Raw genomic sequence first — 15,546 nt, 5'->3', positions numbered from 1 at the left:
CACCACACATTCAGTAAGGTAAATTTAACCAGTCTCACAATGGGTTTACTCTCAGTTCACACTCCCCATTAGACTGAGCAAGTTTCAGTGAAGGTTCCTGAACACTATCCACATCTTCACAATGTTCGTGCATGGGGAGCGACGGCACAGCTGACCCCAAAAAAAAAGAAAAAAAAAAAAAGAAAAATGGTATATACAAAGTTATATTTGCAGTTTGTACACAGATATGAATAAAATTAACTGAACGAAGAACCCTCACATGAGAAAACGTGACGTGTATGAAGTGATACGTCTTTTGTTTTGACTCATTCACGAGACTAGAAGCAGTGCGATCCATTCGTGGGCATTTCCCTTCGACTAAAACCAGTCAGACTGGTGACGATTCCATCGTTCCAACATATTTAGTATGCTAAAATCCTTTTACAGGATTTTATACTGATAACAGGCTAAAGTTAAACAGTTGGTGTTACTAAATGGAACTCATGTGAACCATCTAACTACAAATCATTTCTCATTCTTCGAGCAAAACACAAACCCACTGAAACAGAAATTAGGAATTCATGCATTCAAATTCCCTGCATGCATATTAAAACTTGACCTTGACAGAGTATCCGGCTGTTGCCGTGCCCTGTGCCGACATTTTTCCAGGCGGCTGCTTAATGCTGCATTGGCGAATTAATATTTTTGGTGTCTGGGCATGTCTAGTTTGTCCACAACCAGCGTGTCTGCCACTGCTGATGCCAGCAGACTGTTATTGATCAGGTTTATGTTGCACAGGCCCTGGTGATTGCTCTCAGACAGACTCCAAAACAAAGGGTTCAAAAACACAGCCTCAGAGGGAGAGGCCGGCAGACCCGAAATGATCCTGGTGAGACGAGCCATGTAGAGAATGATGCACTCGTGTTTAGACGAGGGAGTATTGTCTTTAACCCTTTGTGCGGTCTTAACATTGTGTTTACTCTCCTTGTCCTACGGGTCAAAAATGACCCGCCCTACCAAAGCCCCAAAATAAAGCAACTTAATTGAATTTTAAATCCAAAATCTATTTTGTATGATGAAACCACCTGTTATTTATCTATTCAACTCAATTCAATACATTTTTTATCATGTAGTTTTTGTTACACAATACAAAAACACAATCACCAGTTTTCAGGATTACACTTTTTTTTAACACAGACCAACTGTCAGTCGGACCAACAGTTTTCTTGTTTTCTCAGTTTTCTTTTACATAATAAAGGTTTATTATTGCTATTATATAAATGTGAAGTAATTACTTCTGAATTAATTATATTGAAAGGGAAAAAAACAGTGAACTTTTTTCTGCTGTTTAAATGTTTTTATAATTCACGGGTCAAAAATGACCCATAAGACAATCTTTGTACCCTAGTGGTGTACAGCCCACATGGAAACATAAACAAAAAAATGATGGGGTCCCTTTAGGAAAAGTCATAAAATTTCAAGTTGGAAAAAGATAGTTTAAGGTATTTTTTCTGCAGCTAAACATGGTAGTGTGTCACTTTAATACAACAGGAGGGTTAAAGTAATACTGACTATAAAACAGTGAGTAAAACGGTGTCTGGTTGACCTTTGCACTACTTCTGCTCTACATACTGCAGGTTTGGGGTACTGCAGTGGGTTCTTTTTTCCCCTCCTTTCTGCCTCCCCTAAAGCTAGCATGAAGCCTAACTAAGCATAAAATTCGTACGTGGCATTAAATTCCTGGGGTGCTTACCTTGCAACTATAAATCAGCTGAAAATTGTTAAGAAATAACTAACACTGCCTTTGGCTGCTGTTGAAAACCCAAAACACTAAGTTTCTGCCCCCAAGAACAGGCACAGTGAAGCTTTTAAAAATATACATGTTTGAAGTATTATTTCAACTGAAGAAGTACAATTTTTCACAATACTGCAAGAACATACATGCTTTACAATATGGAAATCTGAGAAGTCTTACCACCGAGCTCCTCAACAGAGATGCTGGCCAGCACGTCGCTGTCACTGTCGGACAGCGAGCGGCTCAGGTAGTTCCCTTTGTAGAGCAGGCCTGCCGTCACATGGTGGAACGGCATCTTCTCTCTGAGACACAGAGGAAGACATTTAGAGGGCAGTGAAGAGAAGCTGGGGAGATTTGTTGAGTTTTCCAGGATACAAAACACACACGTAACCCATTTCGTGGTCGTGTTGCAACGAATTAAACCTTTTCCAGAAACAAACATGAGAATTCCTTGGTGAGGTGCACAGATTTCAACTTGGCTTGCTTATAAAAAGACAAATAAATACAACATTAAATGTGTGCCTATCAGCAGAGGAATGTGTGACATTGGTGAAGCTACGACAGAAATAACATCCAAAGGGCGCCACCTAAACGAGATCTGCAAATGAAGCAGAACTCATTCACTAAATGGGTAGTTATACAGTGAGGCGAATTCGTAGCCTGAAGTAAACGTGGCCAGCATGTGTGTGTATGTGTCTGTGTGTGCCCTGTATGTGCAAATGAGTCTGAACTGGCAATTAATTATTCAATAAATTGAAGCTCAAGGACACAGAGGGAAAATAAAAGCACCAAAAGCAAAAGGGATCTCTGCAAGTGCTCTGAGACAGCATCTCAAAGATCAACTGAGCTCTTACACCAATGCTAAGTGGATTTGTCTCTTGCTGCAGATTCATGGTGAAGGCCTCAAGAAGTGAAGTTATAAAAGCTGAAGTCCAACCTTCCATATTTACTTGAAAGTTTGAAAGAGGCGTGTTCAGCAACCTTTCTAATAATTACCTTCATTTGTGGTTAAACCATTTTGAATTGGAGTTAAAATTCCTCTTGGCCTGCTCATCTTTTCCTTAAATAAAATATTTAACCTCTGATGTTTAAGACTGTAGCACCAGTAAGGTGCAAAAACTGCAATTAAATATGTCCCAACAAAGGATGAATACAGATGCTGTATAAGAAAGCGATTCTTTGAGCATTTGGCAAATATAGCTTTGGGAAAAAAGGCAATTTTAAAGCCTATTCCAGTAGAACTTCTTCCTAAACAAGATTATCTGAGAAGTTTTCCATCGAGCGCCTCAGTAGAGATGTCCAACACATCACTTGTACTGTGCAACCAAAAGGAAAACATTTATTTATTTAACCTTTATGTACCAAAGAAGAGGCCGAATAAGATATATTTTCTTTTTTTTTTTTTTTCTGACCATAACTTAAGGAGTTCTGCAAGCTTCCATTTTGGGACCCATTTTGATTTATATAATATTCTAGATAATAAAAAAAGGTCCAATAATTCTTCATGTATTCATACACATTTCTCATCTATTGCAGATGTTCCCAACTCAGTTGCCTGTGATTACAATGTTTCTTCTCCGACCCCATTGTACCCTGGATCCCTACATTTCACAACAAATTCACTGTATTCTTTATGAGTTTGGAGGTTGGATATCATTGACTTGACAGACAAGAGCATCGGTATATTTAAACTGACCAAGTTTCCAGCTTCCCTGTGTTCCCTTCTTTGTCTCGGCTCTAAGTAGTTGTCAGAACTTTGCAGAATAGCTTCAACCGAGTGAAGGGAAACTGCATTTTTCCATGAAGCACAAAGAAACTATTATTATATTATTGTTCCATCCACCACATGTCACATGGAGCCATCAGTCACCCTTTACCTTCCAATTCAAGAATGATCTCTGCATCTTTCTTGCTTGTCAGTTTAATAAGCATTCATATCAAGACGTCTGCACCTCCGCCTTTTCCTCACAACTAATATCAGGATTTTTCATTTCCCAATTCATCAATTATTCAGTCATCTAAGCTGCCCTTTTGAATATTACAACCATCCCTCTTGTCTTTCTGTTGTATCAGCCTATCCATACCGTCAAGCAGGTTGACACAAATGTCGACTGCATTGAATCAGTGATGCAAGAAAAAATATTGATCAAACTGATTTACAATGCTGGGACAGCAATGAATATATATATATTCATATTTAAAGAAATGAATTAGTGAATTATTTCACTGCAACCATAGGTTGACTTTCATGTGTTGTCCGTTTGTTCAGCTTTTAGTAACAAGAACTAGGATTTTGTTCTCACCAACGATGGCATTGAGTTTGTAATTTAATAATAATAATAATAATAATAATAATTCAGATTCAATCATTTTTACTTAACATTCAAAATGTGACTCATACCTGGAGTTTAAACACCAACAACAATTGAAGTATTCAGTTGTGAAACATTAACACAGATGAGATATTCAACGAAATTTACACGATCAAAATCTGTGACATTCTTTAAAATTGAGCTATTAATGGAAAAGTTTGGCATCTTAAAAGTAAAACTAGGACATTTGGTAATTTGTTAGCTCTTTGGCTTCCCCTAAAGTTGTGAGATGCAACATCATTGTCTCAATGAGAAATGCAAATGTACAGCCATACACATGTCATGTTGAACAGGCCACAAAGGACCCATCGAAAAAATGTCAAGCGACCATAAAGCAAATCTGTGTGGTGCTGGGTCGGAAACCTAAGTCATGGACAGTGGTATCTCGCCCCAGCCTGATCCCCCAGGGGCTCCAGAGCAGTTTCAGGCCCAGGAATGTGCACAGAGTTAAGGTTCTTCTCCAGTGTTGCTTTAAACCGCGGCCATCTTTCCTACATTTCTGGGTTGAAATTAATAACTTTCGTAGAATATCGTTCAAAAACACCACAACCAAAAAGATCTGCCACAATGTAATCCAGACATGCCTGCAATTGCACACATCCTTAGTGAGTGTGTTACATTTTAGATGGTCACGTGACTGAATATAAACACAAAAAACTCCTGCCTCACCGAACGGTTTGGGTTAGCGTATCCATCTGGGATGACTTGCCGACTGACCTGATCAATAATCCTTTAAAAGTTGAGGCTGACTCAGCAGTTGCACAATTACTCAGTGGACCATTATTGATGAGGATGGTAGGTTATTTGAGTTTAAATGGTTCGAACCAGAGTTCACAGACTGGGAGTCGAATCAAAAAGAGAAAGAATAGTCAAAATAAAAACCGGAAAGGCCAAATCCTTTGCCACACCGTTCGTTCCTGTGGTCAAAGATCTACGGAGGACTGAAGAGGAGAGCTTAAGCTGCAAAGAGTGCACGTGTTGTTGCCACATTTGGAAAACCTTCAAGGTTCAATGGATACGATCTGCAGTAGCTTTGACAACATTGCTGCCCAGAAGACCTAAATGAGATCAACTTGAAGGAAACAACAAGCTGAACAGACTTCTCTCTAAGCTACAACCATTCAAGCATGAACACGTGCTAATCTAAAAGCTAGCCCCAGTCTCATGTGCCAGAATGGCTCACTGATCACTTCAGATTATGCAGTCCGCAAAATGGCAGAGTAAGGCGACTAATAGACCCATTTCAGGGCAGACTTTGTCTCATCACAGCATGCAAAGCACAAATTTAATGAAATTGCCCCGTTCCTTTTAGCGTCCTTGTAGCAGCAGCACCTTCCACCACGAAGAACGCAGCCAAAAACGAGCACTTTTATTTCAGCACCAACAATTACACCATGATTGCCTCATCTGCCATTCCCACTCAGTTTTTCTTAGTTATACCAAACTAAAGCATCGTATTACCCAAAACTACAGAAAATAGATGTTTCTTTTTTTCCACAGATTGATTTAAAATACTAAATTAAAAGCATAATTGTACAATTTAGCATTAGCCTCACATAACCTCAGAAATCACACACAACATGACACATCCTCCAACTCTGCAGATTTACTCATGCAAACACCATTTACCTTTGTAGTTCCTTTATCCTTTAACAGTAATCAAAGTTTTTCCTTGTCTGTTTGTAAAAGGAAGTGTTCAGGTGGCGTTACACAAACCCACAACCATGTATTTATCAAGATCCAAGCCTATCCAAGTCTTCTTTTAAGCCCCAAACCATATGGTACCATCTAAACCTAACCTTGTATTTTTAGTATGTGCATTCCTAAGCAACCATGTCTGACAGCAAAGTAAAAAGTTATTACAATATTGGATTGACTCGGACCAGAACAGTACCGTCCACTTCCTCCGCTCTCTTTTTCTAAACCAATAGTCTCTAAACTCCAATAGTTTTGTATTATCATTTGTTTTATGTAATCCAAAACTTGGTTTTCTTTTTGCGACACTGAAAGACAGATATGGCGGTTTGGTTTTATAGCCCAGAAAGCAGAGCAACCTCACAACTTTTGCACATTTACTGTCGAACTGCTACGTTTTGCACTGAGGACCGATGCAGGCGTGTAACATTTTGATGCGAGACGGTGTCGTGGTAACCGAAGGGGTTTGTACTTTCAACAGATTCCTCATCGCTGCTGAAACCGAAACATTCTCAATGATCTCCCATCAAACCTGAATCTGAAGCTTTGGAAAGTTGAGCTAACTTCTCAGAGTTCATCACAGGTCAAATGCTCCCAGGTTGCAGGTACTCATTTGGTTTAATCAAACCTGGAAAAGATTGAGTGCTAAAGAGTAAACAAATCTGACTCTAGTGACAAACCGAAATGTAGATGTGTCCTAAAGGAAATGCTGCCACATTTTACTGTAATATCTAAGAGGAATCTAACAGGAGGGGATGAAATGTGAGATAACGGGCGGAGGCCATAAAGCAGCAGCTCTTCAGCCCCTTCAGAACTCGGCTCAGAGCTGAGCTGTTCACAGGCTTCAGCATCATTACACTGATTAAACTGATCAAGGCCTCAGCCGAAGGTGCTAATGTGCCCTTTAGAAACCGAGCATACAGTAATCACTCAAATCAGCCTCTATCAAGACACTTTAACAGCTAATTGTTATTCCTTACATACTGTGATATAGGTGAAATGGTATTAAACATCATCATGACACAAAATGAGTGAACAAGGGAGATAAACACGCTTTGCTACCTCAGTGTCTTACTGAGTAAGCAGCCTTGATCAACTCTTCTTCACTCCTTCATATTCTTCTCTGCAACAACAACTGGTTTGACTGTTGATGACTGTTGTTTTTATTTTGTAACGGTTCAATCACACTTAACATTAATGTCTTTGGTGCTCCAGGAGACCAGAATGTTTTAGCTGAAGAGTCAGACAACTCAAGAATTTGTAATCTTGCACATGAATGTGACACAACAAGCGACTGAAACCGTCGCCGGTTTTATGGGATAGTAACTCAAATTTTACATCTGGCTGAGGCCATTAGCTGATGCTGATACGAAGTGACTTTCCCATCAGTGAGTGAGTTGACAGTCAGTGTCTGGCTCAAGGAGAGTGTTTGAATTGACAGGACACCGTTGATGGCTGCTGTGATTGGACTGGTTTCATTTCATCTCATGCTGCTTTGCAGTTTCCTGTGCTCCTGATTTAAACCCAAATGTGTTCCCATGCAAAGACAAACCTTCTGCCACCAATGGATATCTTAAAGATGCATTAAAGTGATGACATTTATGTCTGGCAGCTGAGAAAAAGATGGCAGTGCACGATGATCCGTATCTTTAAATTGATTTTCAACTATGTGTGCTAAAAGAAGGGGGGTGAACACTAAACCAACTGTATTCTTTAGCTAATAAAAGGAAAAAAAAAATTTACAGTGAAAATAATACCCTAAACCCTAAAAATATCCTCAAATTAACCAATTATCAGATTAACGTTTGAACTTATTTAACACAAAGACCTCAATTATTTTCTCCATTTTTGGTAAAAGGAAAAATGGCAGATTCTTAAACACAGGAGACGAATACAAACATGATTTACAGTGAAAATAATACCCTAAACCCTAAAAATATCCTCAAATTAACCAATTATCAAATAAAAGTTTCAACTTATTTAACACAAAGACCTCAATTATTTTCTCCATTTCTAATCCATCTGACTGCAGTGATTAAAGTTCCAATGAATGATTTAATGTTTAATGATAAAACAGGAAGGCTGAAAACCACCAGTCTGTATCAGCTCTGCTGAATTTCTAAAAAGCATCTAATCATTAATATAATTAAAATCCAACTCAATAAAAGAAAATATGTTTCATAGGAAAGACAAACATTTAAGATACTATAAATAAGAAATTATTAATGCAGGCAGTGGCATCTAAAAGGATGACATCATCATTGTGTCACCTCAAGCACAATTTAAAAAAAAAAAAAAAAAAAGACGTTTCACATCGGTGGATTTAAAGCTGAAACGTGTTTTCTGAGTCATTACCAAACAGGTTCACACAATATTCAACCGACTTTACCAGAGTTTATAGTAGAAAAAGTTTCTTAAACTCAACACCAATAACATCCAACATTGAAAGGAAGGATTAAAATATCATTAAGACGGAAATGGTGGTGAAGAAATCAGTTCCACACTGAGGCTTTGACGATCAAGTCTAGATTTCAATTAAGATAACTGGATCAGTAGAGGAGAAAAAAAAGAATCACGAACATATAAAAGCTTCTTTTGAAAGATGGTAAACTGGAAAAGATAAACCCATTCAGGGTGGGGAGTGTTTTAAGTGCATTTCCATTAATAAACAATACAAATTTAAGGTAGTTTCACAGAAGAAAATAATCACTGCATAACTATTGTACCTTTACTCTGAACTGAACCCAAGTCCAGAGCAGCTATAAAAAAAAAAACCTCCTGCAGTGCACACAGCCATGTGAGGATGTCTCATAAGAATAAGACGACATGACAAATCAAATCACTTTCACCCTGAAGGACAAGAGGGGGAAAAAAATGAGCTGCAATAACGTCTCAAATCAATGAAACTCTGCACACAAAAGCATCAAGAAGGTATATGAACACATTCATCTTCCCCTCTTTGCAAACTTCTAGTGTCCATCAGCACTGAGCTGCAGAATGAAGATCACATCCCAGCTCCCAGCAGGATAAATGACCAAGTTACATTTTCACGAAGCCACAATCACACACACATCATCCATGTTCCTCAAGCAGCTTTTCATTCATTTACACATTCTCAGGAGATATGAAACACTCCATATTCACCTAAGGGCTCAGAGTCCGACTTGTGCAGGAACACACCACTCAGGTAAGCCCCGTCAACCCACATTTATATTTATATATATATAAAAATAATAGTTATTTAATTTATTTTGTAAAAGTCTGCTGCTGTCTGCTGCCGAACCGGAAAAGAAAGTAATCGGCGGATCCACCAAACATGGAGAAGGGTACGGAACTTTTACTCGGCCATTTTCATTTTAAAGTTCTTCCAGACGGCGGAGTCGACAGAACCAAAGTCATCTGTAAACACTGCCAAGTTGAATTGTCTTCTCAGCGTAGTAGTTCCAGTCTAAAATATCACTTAAAGGCAAAACACACAACTGATAGCAGCAAGTCATTCAAGGAAACTGACAGTGGAGCGAGGCTTCTACATAAAAACTACAGAAAGATGCTGATGTTAAAAGTGTGTTTGCACAACAAATGTTATGGCACTTTCATTCATATGGCAGCACATTTAAAATAAAGCTAAATGCTAAAAGCTATACACTACTTTTGGATTCATTTTTGGATTCTGCGTACAAATGCGATTAATCGTGATTAATCAGGGAAATCATGTGATTAATTAGATTAAAGATTTTAATCGTTGCCCAGCCCTATGTATATACATGACAAAATTCCAGGGCGGAATATGAACACTCAGGATCCAGATTCATCAAGTTTATCACTTCTTTGTCGTCTCATCTTCTTTAAAATGTTCCTGCAAATCTGTTCAGATTTTTTTTTTTTTAAATCAATTGTGGTAACAAACGGAGTGCTAATACTTGACAAATCTTAATGAAGCTCATCAGGATCTGCAACAGAATGTAAATGGTCTCTTCCTGTGGCCATGCTTAAAGTCTCCATCTAAAAATGTGGGAGTTTTTGTGTCATCTTGTAAAAAACAAACAACCAGCATCGATCACGAGCCTCTGCCTCAGCTCAGCTCGACAGAAGAACGCACCGAACCGCCCATAATCGTCTTCCTGGTGAGGAATTTAAGGGCTTCTAACAACTGTTGCTATGCCAGTCCCCCAAAAAGGGATAACACTGCACCCTGCGTCACAAATTATTGATCATACTAATGTTTCTCCCCCCCCTGGCAGCTGACAAGAGTGTTAAAAGCTTTCTTGCCCAGCAGGGACAAAACATTTGTATGATCAATAAATCGTGATGCTGAGAGCATGATGCATTTCCCCCCTTTTTTAAACTTAAGTGACACCTCCATCCAGGGCAGCTGGACGGGCAGAAAACCCGTAGACTGACCATGTTTGTCTCTGAATAGGACAATTCAGACATAAGTGCAGCATGTCTCACTTACTGCACTTTATTTTAAGAGGGCATTCATATCGTTGCTGCAACTCTGATACTTTTCAGATTAAAAGGTGGTTCACGAACAATAAAACACTGAGAACACGCCCTGAAACTCAAGCAGGTTTCATATGTTCAGCTTGATAGTTTTTAAGTGTAATCTTTTACGTAAAAAAAAGTAATGATAATATTTTATTTTGTTGGAAAAAGCTATTTTACCAACGTTATACATAAATAAATTCAATCAATAAATTAATTTTCAACCATGTGTGCTATAAAGAAGGTGGGGTGAACACTAAACCAACTGTATTCTTTAGCTAATAAAAAGGAAAAAAATGGAAGATTCTTAAACACAGGAGACAAATACAAACATGATTTACAGTGAAAATAATACCCTAAACCTAAAAATATCAGATCCTAAACCTAAAAATATCCTCAAATTAACCAATCATCTGCAGCAGAAAGTTGCAGGACACACAAAGTAAGCATCATTCAACAAATAAGCGTATGCAGTAACTCTTGAATCTTTGTGACATAGCTGTGAATTCGAGTTTCTTTCTTTCCTGAGAAATGACTAATGGACCCGTGACCACACCAGAGTGCTAAACCAGTCAGTCCTCGGGCTCCGAGACTTGACTCCTGAAGACTGCAACCTGATAAGAGCACAGCTTTACTCACAGCTTTCTGCATGACAGGGAGGCCAGATGGCAATTTCTTACATCAGACCCTGCAGCACAACAGCCAATAGCAAAGGTCCAATACTGAGGGGGGCTCAAGCAGAACACCGTGTACCAGCAGCAGGCCCTCAACTTTACAAAGGACCACGGATGCTGCGTCATTATATGTTCAAAAAAGAGAGAAATCTACACCAGAGAAAAGACTATTAGCAACAGAGTTTAATTATCTTTCAAGGGTCATTACTTTTAACATTAATGAGCTGGATTTGCCTACAAAAGGCTGCTGAACTGAGATAAAAGATGCTTTGCTCTGGTAGCACAGCTACTGCTTCAACTTTAATATTTCTGCTGCAAACTGGAGACAAAAACAAACGTATTTCATCCAAAGAAACAAATCCAGCAGCAAGGCTTCAGAGATTTTAATTGCTTAAGATTCCAACATTCAACTGGTTATAAAACTGGCTGGATCAGGAAATGGCACCTCGGCCAAAAACATGAAGATCTGCAACGCTACAGCCTTAGAATCAGGTCAGAAGTTTGTTATTCTGATGAAATTGGTGCCGTCCTTCGGCTCCGTTGTTGAGCACATGAATAAACTGTTATACAGTGAACATTGATGTTGTACAATGCTGCAAACACACAAAGAAGATGCTAAAAATCACCAACATAAACACTGAGCAGTCCTGTGGAGCCAACGTGGCTTTAACTGACCGTGTGTGTGTGTGTGTGTAACACCAGCTGACAGCAAAGAGATTGAGACCAAACGTGTCCCTTAACTGTAAATAACCATGTGAAATGTGCGCCTGGACTTTCTGAGAGAGCAATTTTTCAATTAAGATAACTGGATCAGTAGAGGAGAAATAAAAAGGAATCGCGAACAAATAAAAGCTTCTGTTGAAAGAAGGTAAACTGGAGAAGATGAACCCATTCAGGGTGGGAGTGTTTTAAGTGCATTTCCATTTATATACAATACAAACGTAAGGTAGTTTCAGCTATAAACAAAACCTCCTGCAGTGCACACAGCCATGTGAGGATGTCTCATAAGAATAAGACGACATGACAAATCAAATCACTTTCACCCTGAAGGACAAGAGGGGGGAAACGAGCTGCAATAACGTCTCAAATGAATGAATTAATGAAACTCTGCACACAAAAGAAGCATCAAGAAGGTATATGAACACATTCATCTTCCCCTCTTTGCAAACTTCTTGTGTCCATCAGCACTGAGCTGCAAGATCACATTCCAGCTCCCAGCAGCATAAATGACCAAGTTACATTTTCAGAGCAGTCCACAGAACGTTATTTATAATGTTCCACAGAACATTATTTATAATGTTCCACACTGCGCAGCACACAGAGCTTTCATCACACCATCACTGCGAAGCAGGATTCAAACCCAAACTGAGAAAACCAGACGGGAGTGTCCCACCTCATCCGTGCACACATCCACAGCTGCTCCCCTCAGTGCTGATTCTTACCCACACTGGTGGCTCAGATCGTACTCTGTGGGATACTGCAGCACAACGGGCTCCCTGACCGGACTCTCCATCACATCCTCCGTCCCAGCCCCGGCGTACGGGCTGCCCGGCAGGTCTCCGTTCACCTCCGAGTGTGGCTCCAGCGCCTGAGGACCGGGCTCTGTGACCTCCAGCTCCATCAGACTCTCAGATGCAGGGGCGCCTCCACCAGCACACTAACCGCTGAAGCCCGCTGCCTCCACAGTTTGGGCTCGTCCCAGAGCAGCAGCATCAGTTCCCAGAAAAGCTGTTGGTGTTTGAGCAGTGAGAGCAGCAGGTACAGCGACTCCTCTCACAATCCTCCCTCCCCCTTTGCTCTCCCCCTTTGCTCTCCCACTCACTCTCCAGTGCAAACATTCCTCCACATGGTGAATCTGAGAGGATATCTCATTAAGGAGTCCCAAATGACAGACTCAGCCCTGCCTGCGGCTGTACTCAGAGTATATACAAGAAGAGGCTTGTTAGAGGAGAAAAAAAAAAAACGACGATGATGGGAGCAGAAAGTCTGAGACAGACGGAGAAGATGGACAAATACAGACTGAGAGCAGCAGCAGCTGCCAAGAAAGAGAGGAAAGAGGGAAGATGGAGCGACATTTAAGGTGGAAAATAAAGTGTATCTGTACAGGCAGCAGATTGTGCTTATACGGTCACAGGGATGCCGTGATGGCACATCATACAGGGGAGAGCGCGCGCCATGCGTCTGCGTGCGCCACCGTGTGGGAGCAAGAGCGCGCGTCGGATGCTGAGGATGATGATGGTGGGTGCAAGGCAGCGTCCCAGCAGGGGGTCCACAGTGAGAGCTCTGCTGAGACCCTTCACAGCATCACATCCACCCCAAAAACACACACTTCCTGTTAGAGCCGCGTGCAAACAGCACGGCGGTGGGGCCGCCTTCTTTTTTCTGAATATATATATTATTATTTCTGATTATTCTGCTCAGGTTAAACATTTTACATTCATGTGTAGGAGCTTATTTAAAGGAAGTATCACCTGTTGAGAGTATGAGATACCTGGAGATGATTTATCTGAATCAATAAATCAATCAATCAATAAAATATGTTTAAAAAAAATAATAAAATAAGCTTGACGCGTTTAAAAGATTTAAGGAGTTTAAAAAATATATACATTTTCTGACTTATTTTTCATAATTTACTTACCATGTGAAGAAGTAAATGAAAAATAAAAATAAAATCTGTAATAGAGATTAACGCACGCGGACATCCGCGGCTCCTGAGCGATCCCAACAACAGGTGGAGCATTTGTGGGATTCAATGCGGATATAATAACAACAAGTAGCCTGTGCGCCACTAATCTAATAAACAGCAGCCTACTTATATCATTTTTTGCCGGTGATTTATTACCGGATTGCCTGAACTTACCTCTGAGAGTGTCTGGAGGTAATCAGTCAAATCCGTTAATCGTTGTTCGGAGTATGATCCAGTTTAGATGCTTGAGGCAGACTCAGAGCGGCAGTGATAGATCCTGGTGACGTTTCCCGGAGATTGGTGAGTTAACAGTTACTTATTCCTTTATTTTTAATTAGTCTGGGTAGTCCTTTTTTTCCCGTGAAAGGTCACACCAGTTGGTTTGTGTGCGCTTGTAAATCCAGCAGGAGCGCGCCTCGCTTTCCTTCGAGTTGCACTTTTCCTCCAACTCTCACCAGTTTGTCATTTCTCCTCTCCCCTTCCAGGTGCTATCTCTCTAATCAGAAAAAAGAAAACATTTGAGTGCACAATTCCATCTCTGAATAACAACCCATGAGCTGAAGATCCACGCACAGGTGCAGAGAGTCGGGGAGATTGATGAGGCAGCCCGGTGCCCAACTGAAACGCTCCAACCCAAATCTTTACGCAATCGAGCAGGAAAGCAGCGGATTGGCTGCTCTTACGCGTTTGCAGTTATCAGTTCATCGTGTTATTTTCAATCAGCGAGCCCATATATAACAGGACAGACATCTGCCAAGGCGGAAGTGTATATCAAACAGGCCGAAACAGTTTTATTTTTGGATTATTTCAAACAAAACTCCGTAAAAACGAAAAAAAGGAAGACCACAACATTGATTTAGAATATTTATCTCTTTAATTAACTGGAAAAGTTCATCCTGGAAGTGTCTTCTTTTATTTCCTTATCATTTTCAGATAGTTTTGTTTTATATATATAGAGAGAGAGAGAGACGAACAAGCTGCCACAACTTTTACAAACTCTTTTCAGAAAGTTAAAATTAGTTTGCTGGATCGGCCCCTGTTGGTCTTAAAGTGCCACTTCCAGCCCAATTCAGCCTTATAAAACCCTAATCCAAGTTCAGGTTACTGAACAATGACATTCACAGTACGTTTCTGTTTCCCGGGAACAGAAACAGAAAAAGAAAAGGCGATGAGCCAGAGCAGCCAGCCAACAACTGCGTGATGGATGACAGAAGAGTCACTGTGACAGTCTGCCGGTAAATGTTAAGATTAAAAGGGTCTTGTTTTGGAACTGGGGGAATTGCTACAAGTGATGAACACACACACACACACACACACACACACACACACACACAGAGAGAGCTGAGTAATAAAGTGATACAAGCTCTCATGGAATGAACATGAAAAGGTGCCAAGTGTCTTTTGAAAGACAACAGAGCCCGTAGAGCTGAGAGTTTAATAGCTGCTTCAGATTTTACAGTAGTGTCAACGATGCAGACAGTTTCTCAGTTTTCATGAATGAGTTCAGTAAAGGTTAAATCAATGTGGCTTTGGCTCATTTGAGGAGGGGAAATAAAGAACTCAAAAGAGTCAGCATCCTCCTGGAAGTATCTGCTGGTCTGTGGGAAGCTGTTTTTCTGTTCACCCTCCAGCTATAACTTTGGATGTAACAGCGAGCTTCACATGTACCCCGACTGTATCCATTAATAAATGAAATACATTTGATGAGACCAAAATATGTTGGGCTCGATGCTGCCTGCTGTGAAATAAAAGTTAAAGTTAAATTCATGGCATTTTATTTCTATTTTTCGTTTGCATTTTCCTATTGTGTCAACTTTTTCTGTTTTGGAGTCGCAGAAGCAGTTAGTTGGTGATTAATAT

The 15,546-nt window shown here is 40.1% G+C and overlaps 1 protein-coding gene across 7 annotated transcripts in view; it reads right to left on the bottom strand.

Annotated features, from left to right (window-relative positions):
- caln1 (calneuron 1) overlaps positions 1-14,281 on the bottom strand; it is a 97,465-nt gene extending 83,184 nt beyond the window's left edge. For 6 of the 7 annotated variants that reach the window (XR_012770283.1, XR_012770284.1, XR_012770287.1 and 3 more), the window contains exons 1-2: positions 12,443-12,784; positions 1,955-2,076 (exon numbers count right to left, since the gene is read on the bottom strand). Coding sequence is in view for 2 of the 7 variants with exons in the window: in XM_075472836.1 (XP_075328951.1) it covers positions 1,955-2,076; positions 12,443-12,621 (301 nt within the window). In the remaining 5 variants the exon portion in view is untranslated. Of the gene's footprint in view, positions 1-1,954; positions 2,077-12,442; positions 12,785-13,860 lie in introns of those variants that run through there. The other variant, XM_075472837.1, reaches the window with a different exon arrangement.
- Positions 14,282-15,546: the final 1,265 nt, after the last annotated feature.

The sequence above is a fragment of the Odontesthes bonariensis genome, chromosome 9, assembly GCF_027942865.1.
Source record: "Odontesthes bonariensis isolate fOdoBon6 chromosome 9, fOdoBon6.hap1, whole genome shotgun sequence".
Lineage (NCBI taxonomy): Eukaryota > Metazoa > Chordata > Actinopteri > Atheriniformes > Atherinopsidae > Odontesthes > Odontesthes bonariensis.
The sequence above is the reverse complement of the archived record's forward strand: the minus strand, read 5'-3'. Positions and strand labels throughout refer to the sequence as shown.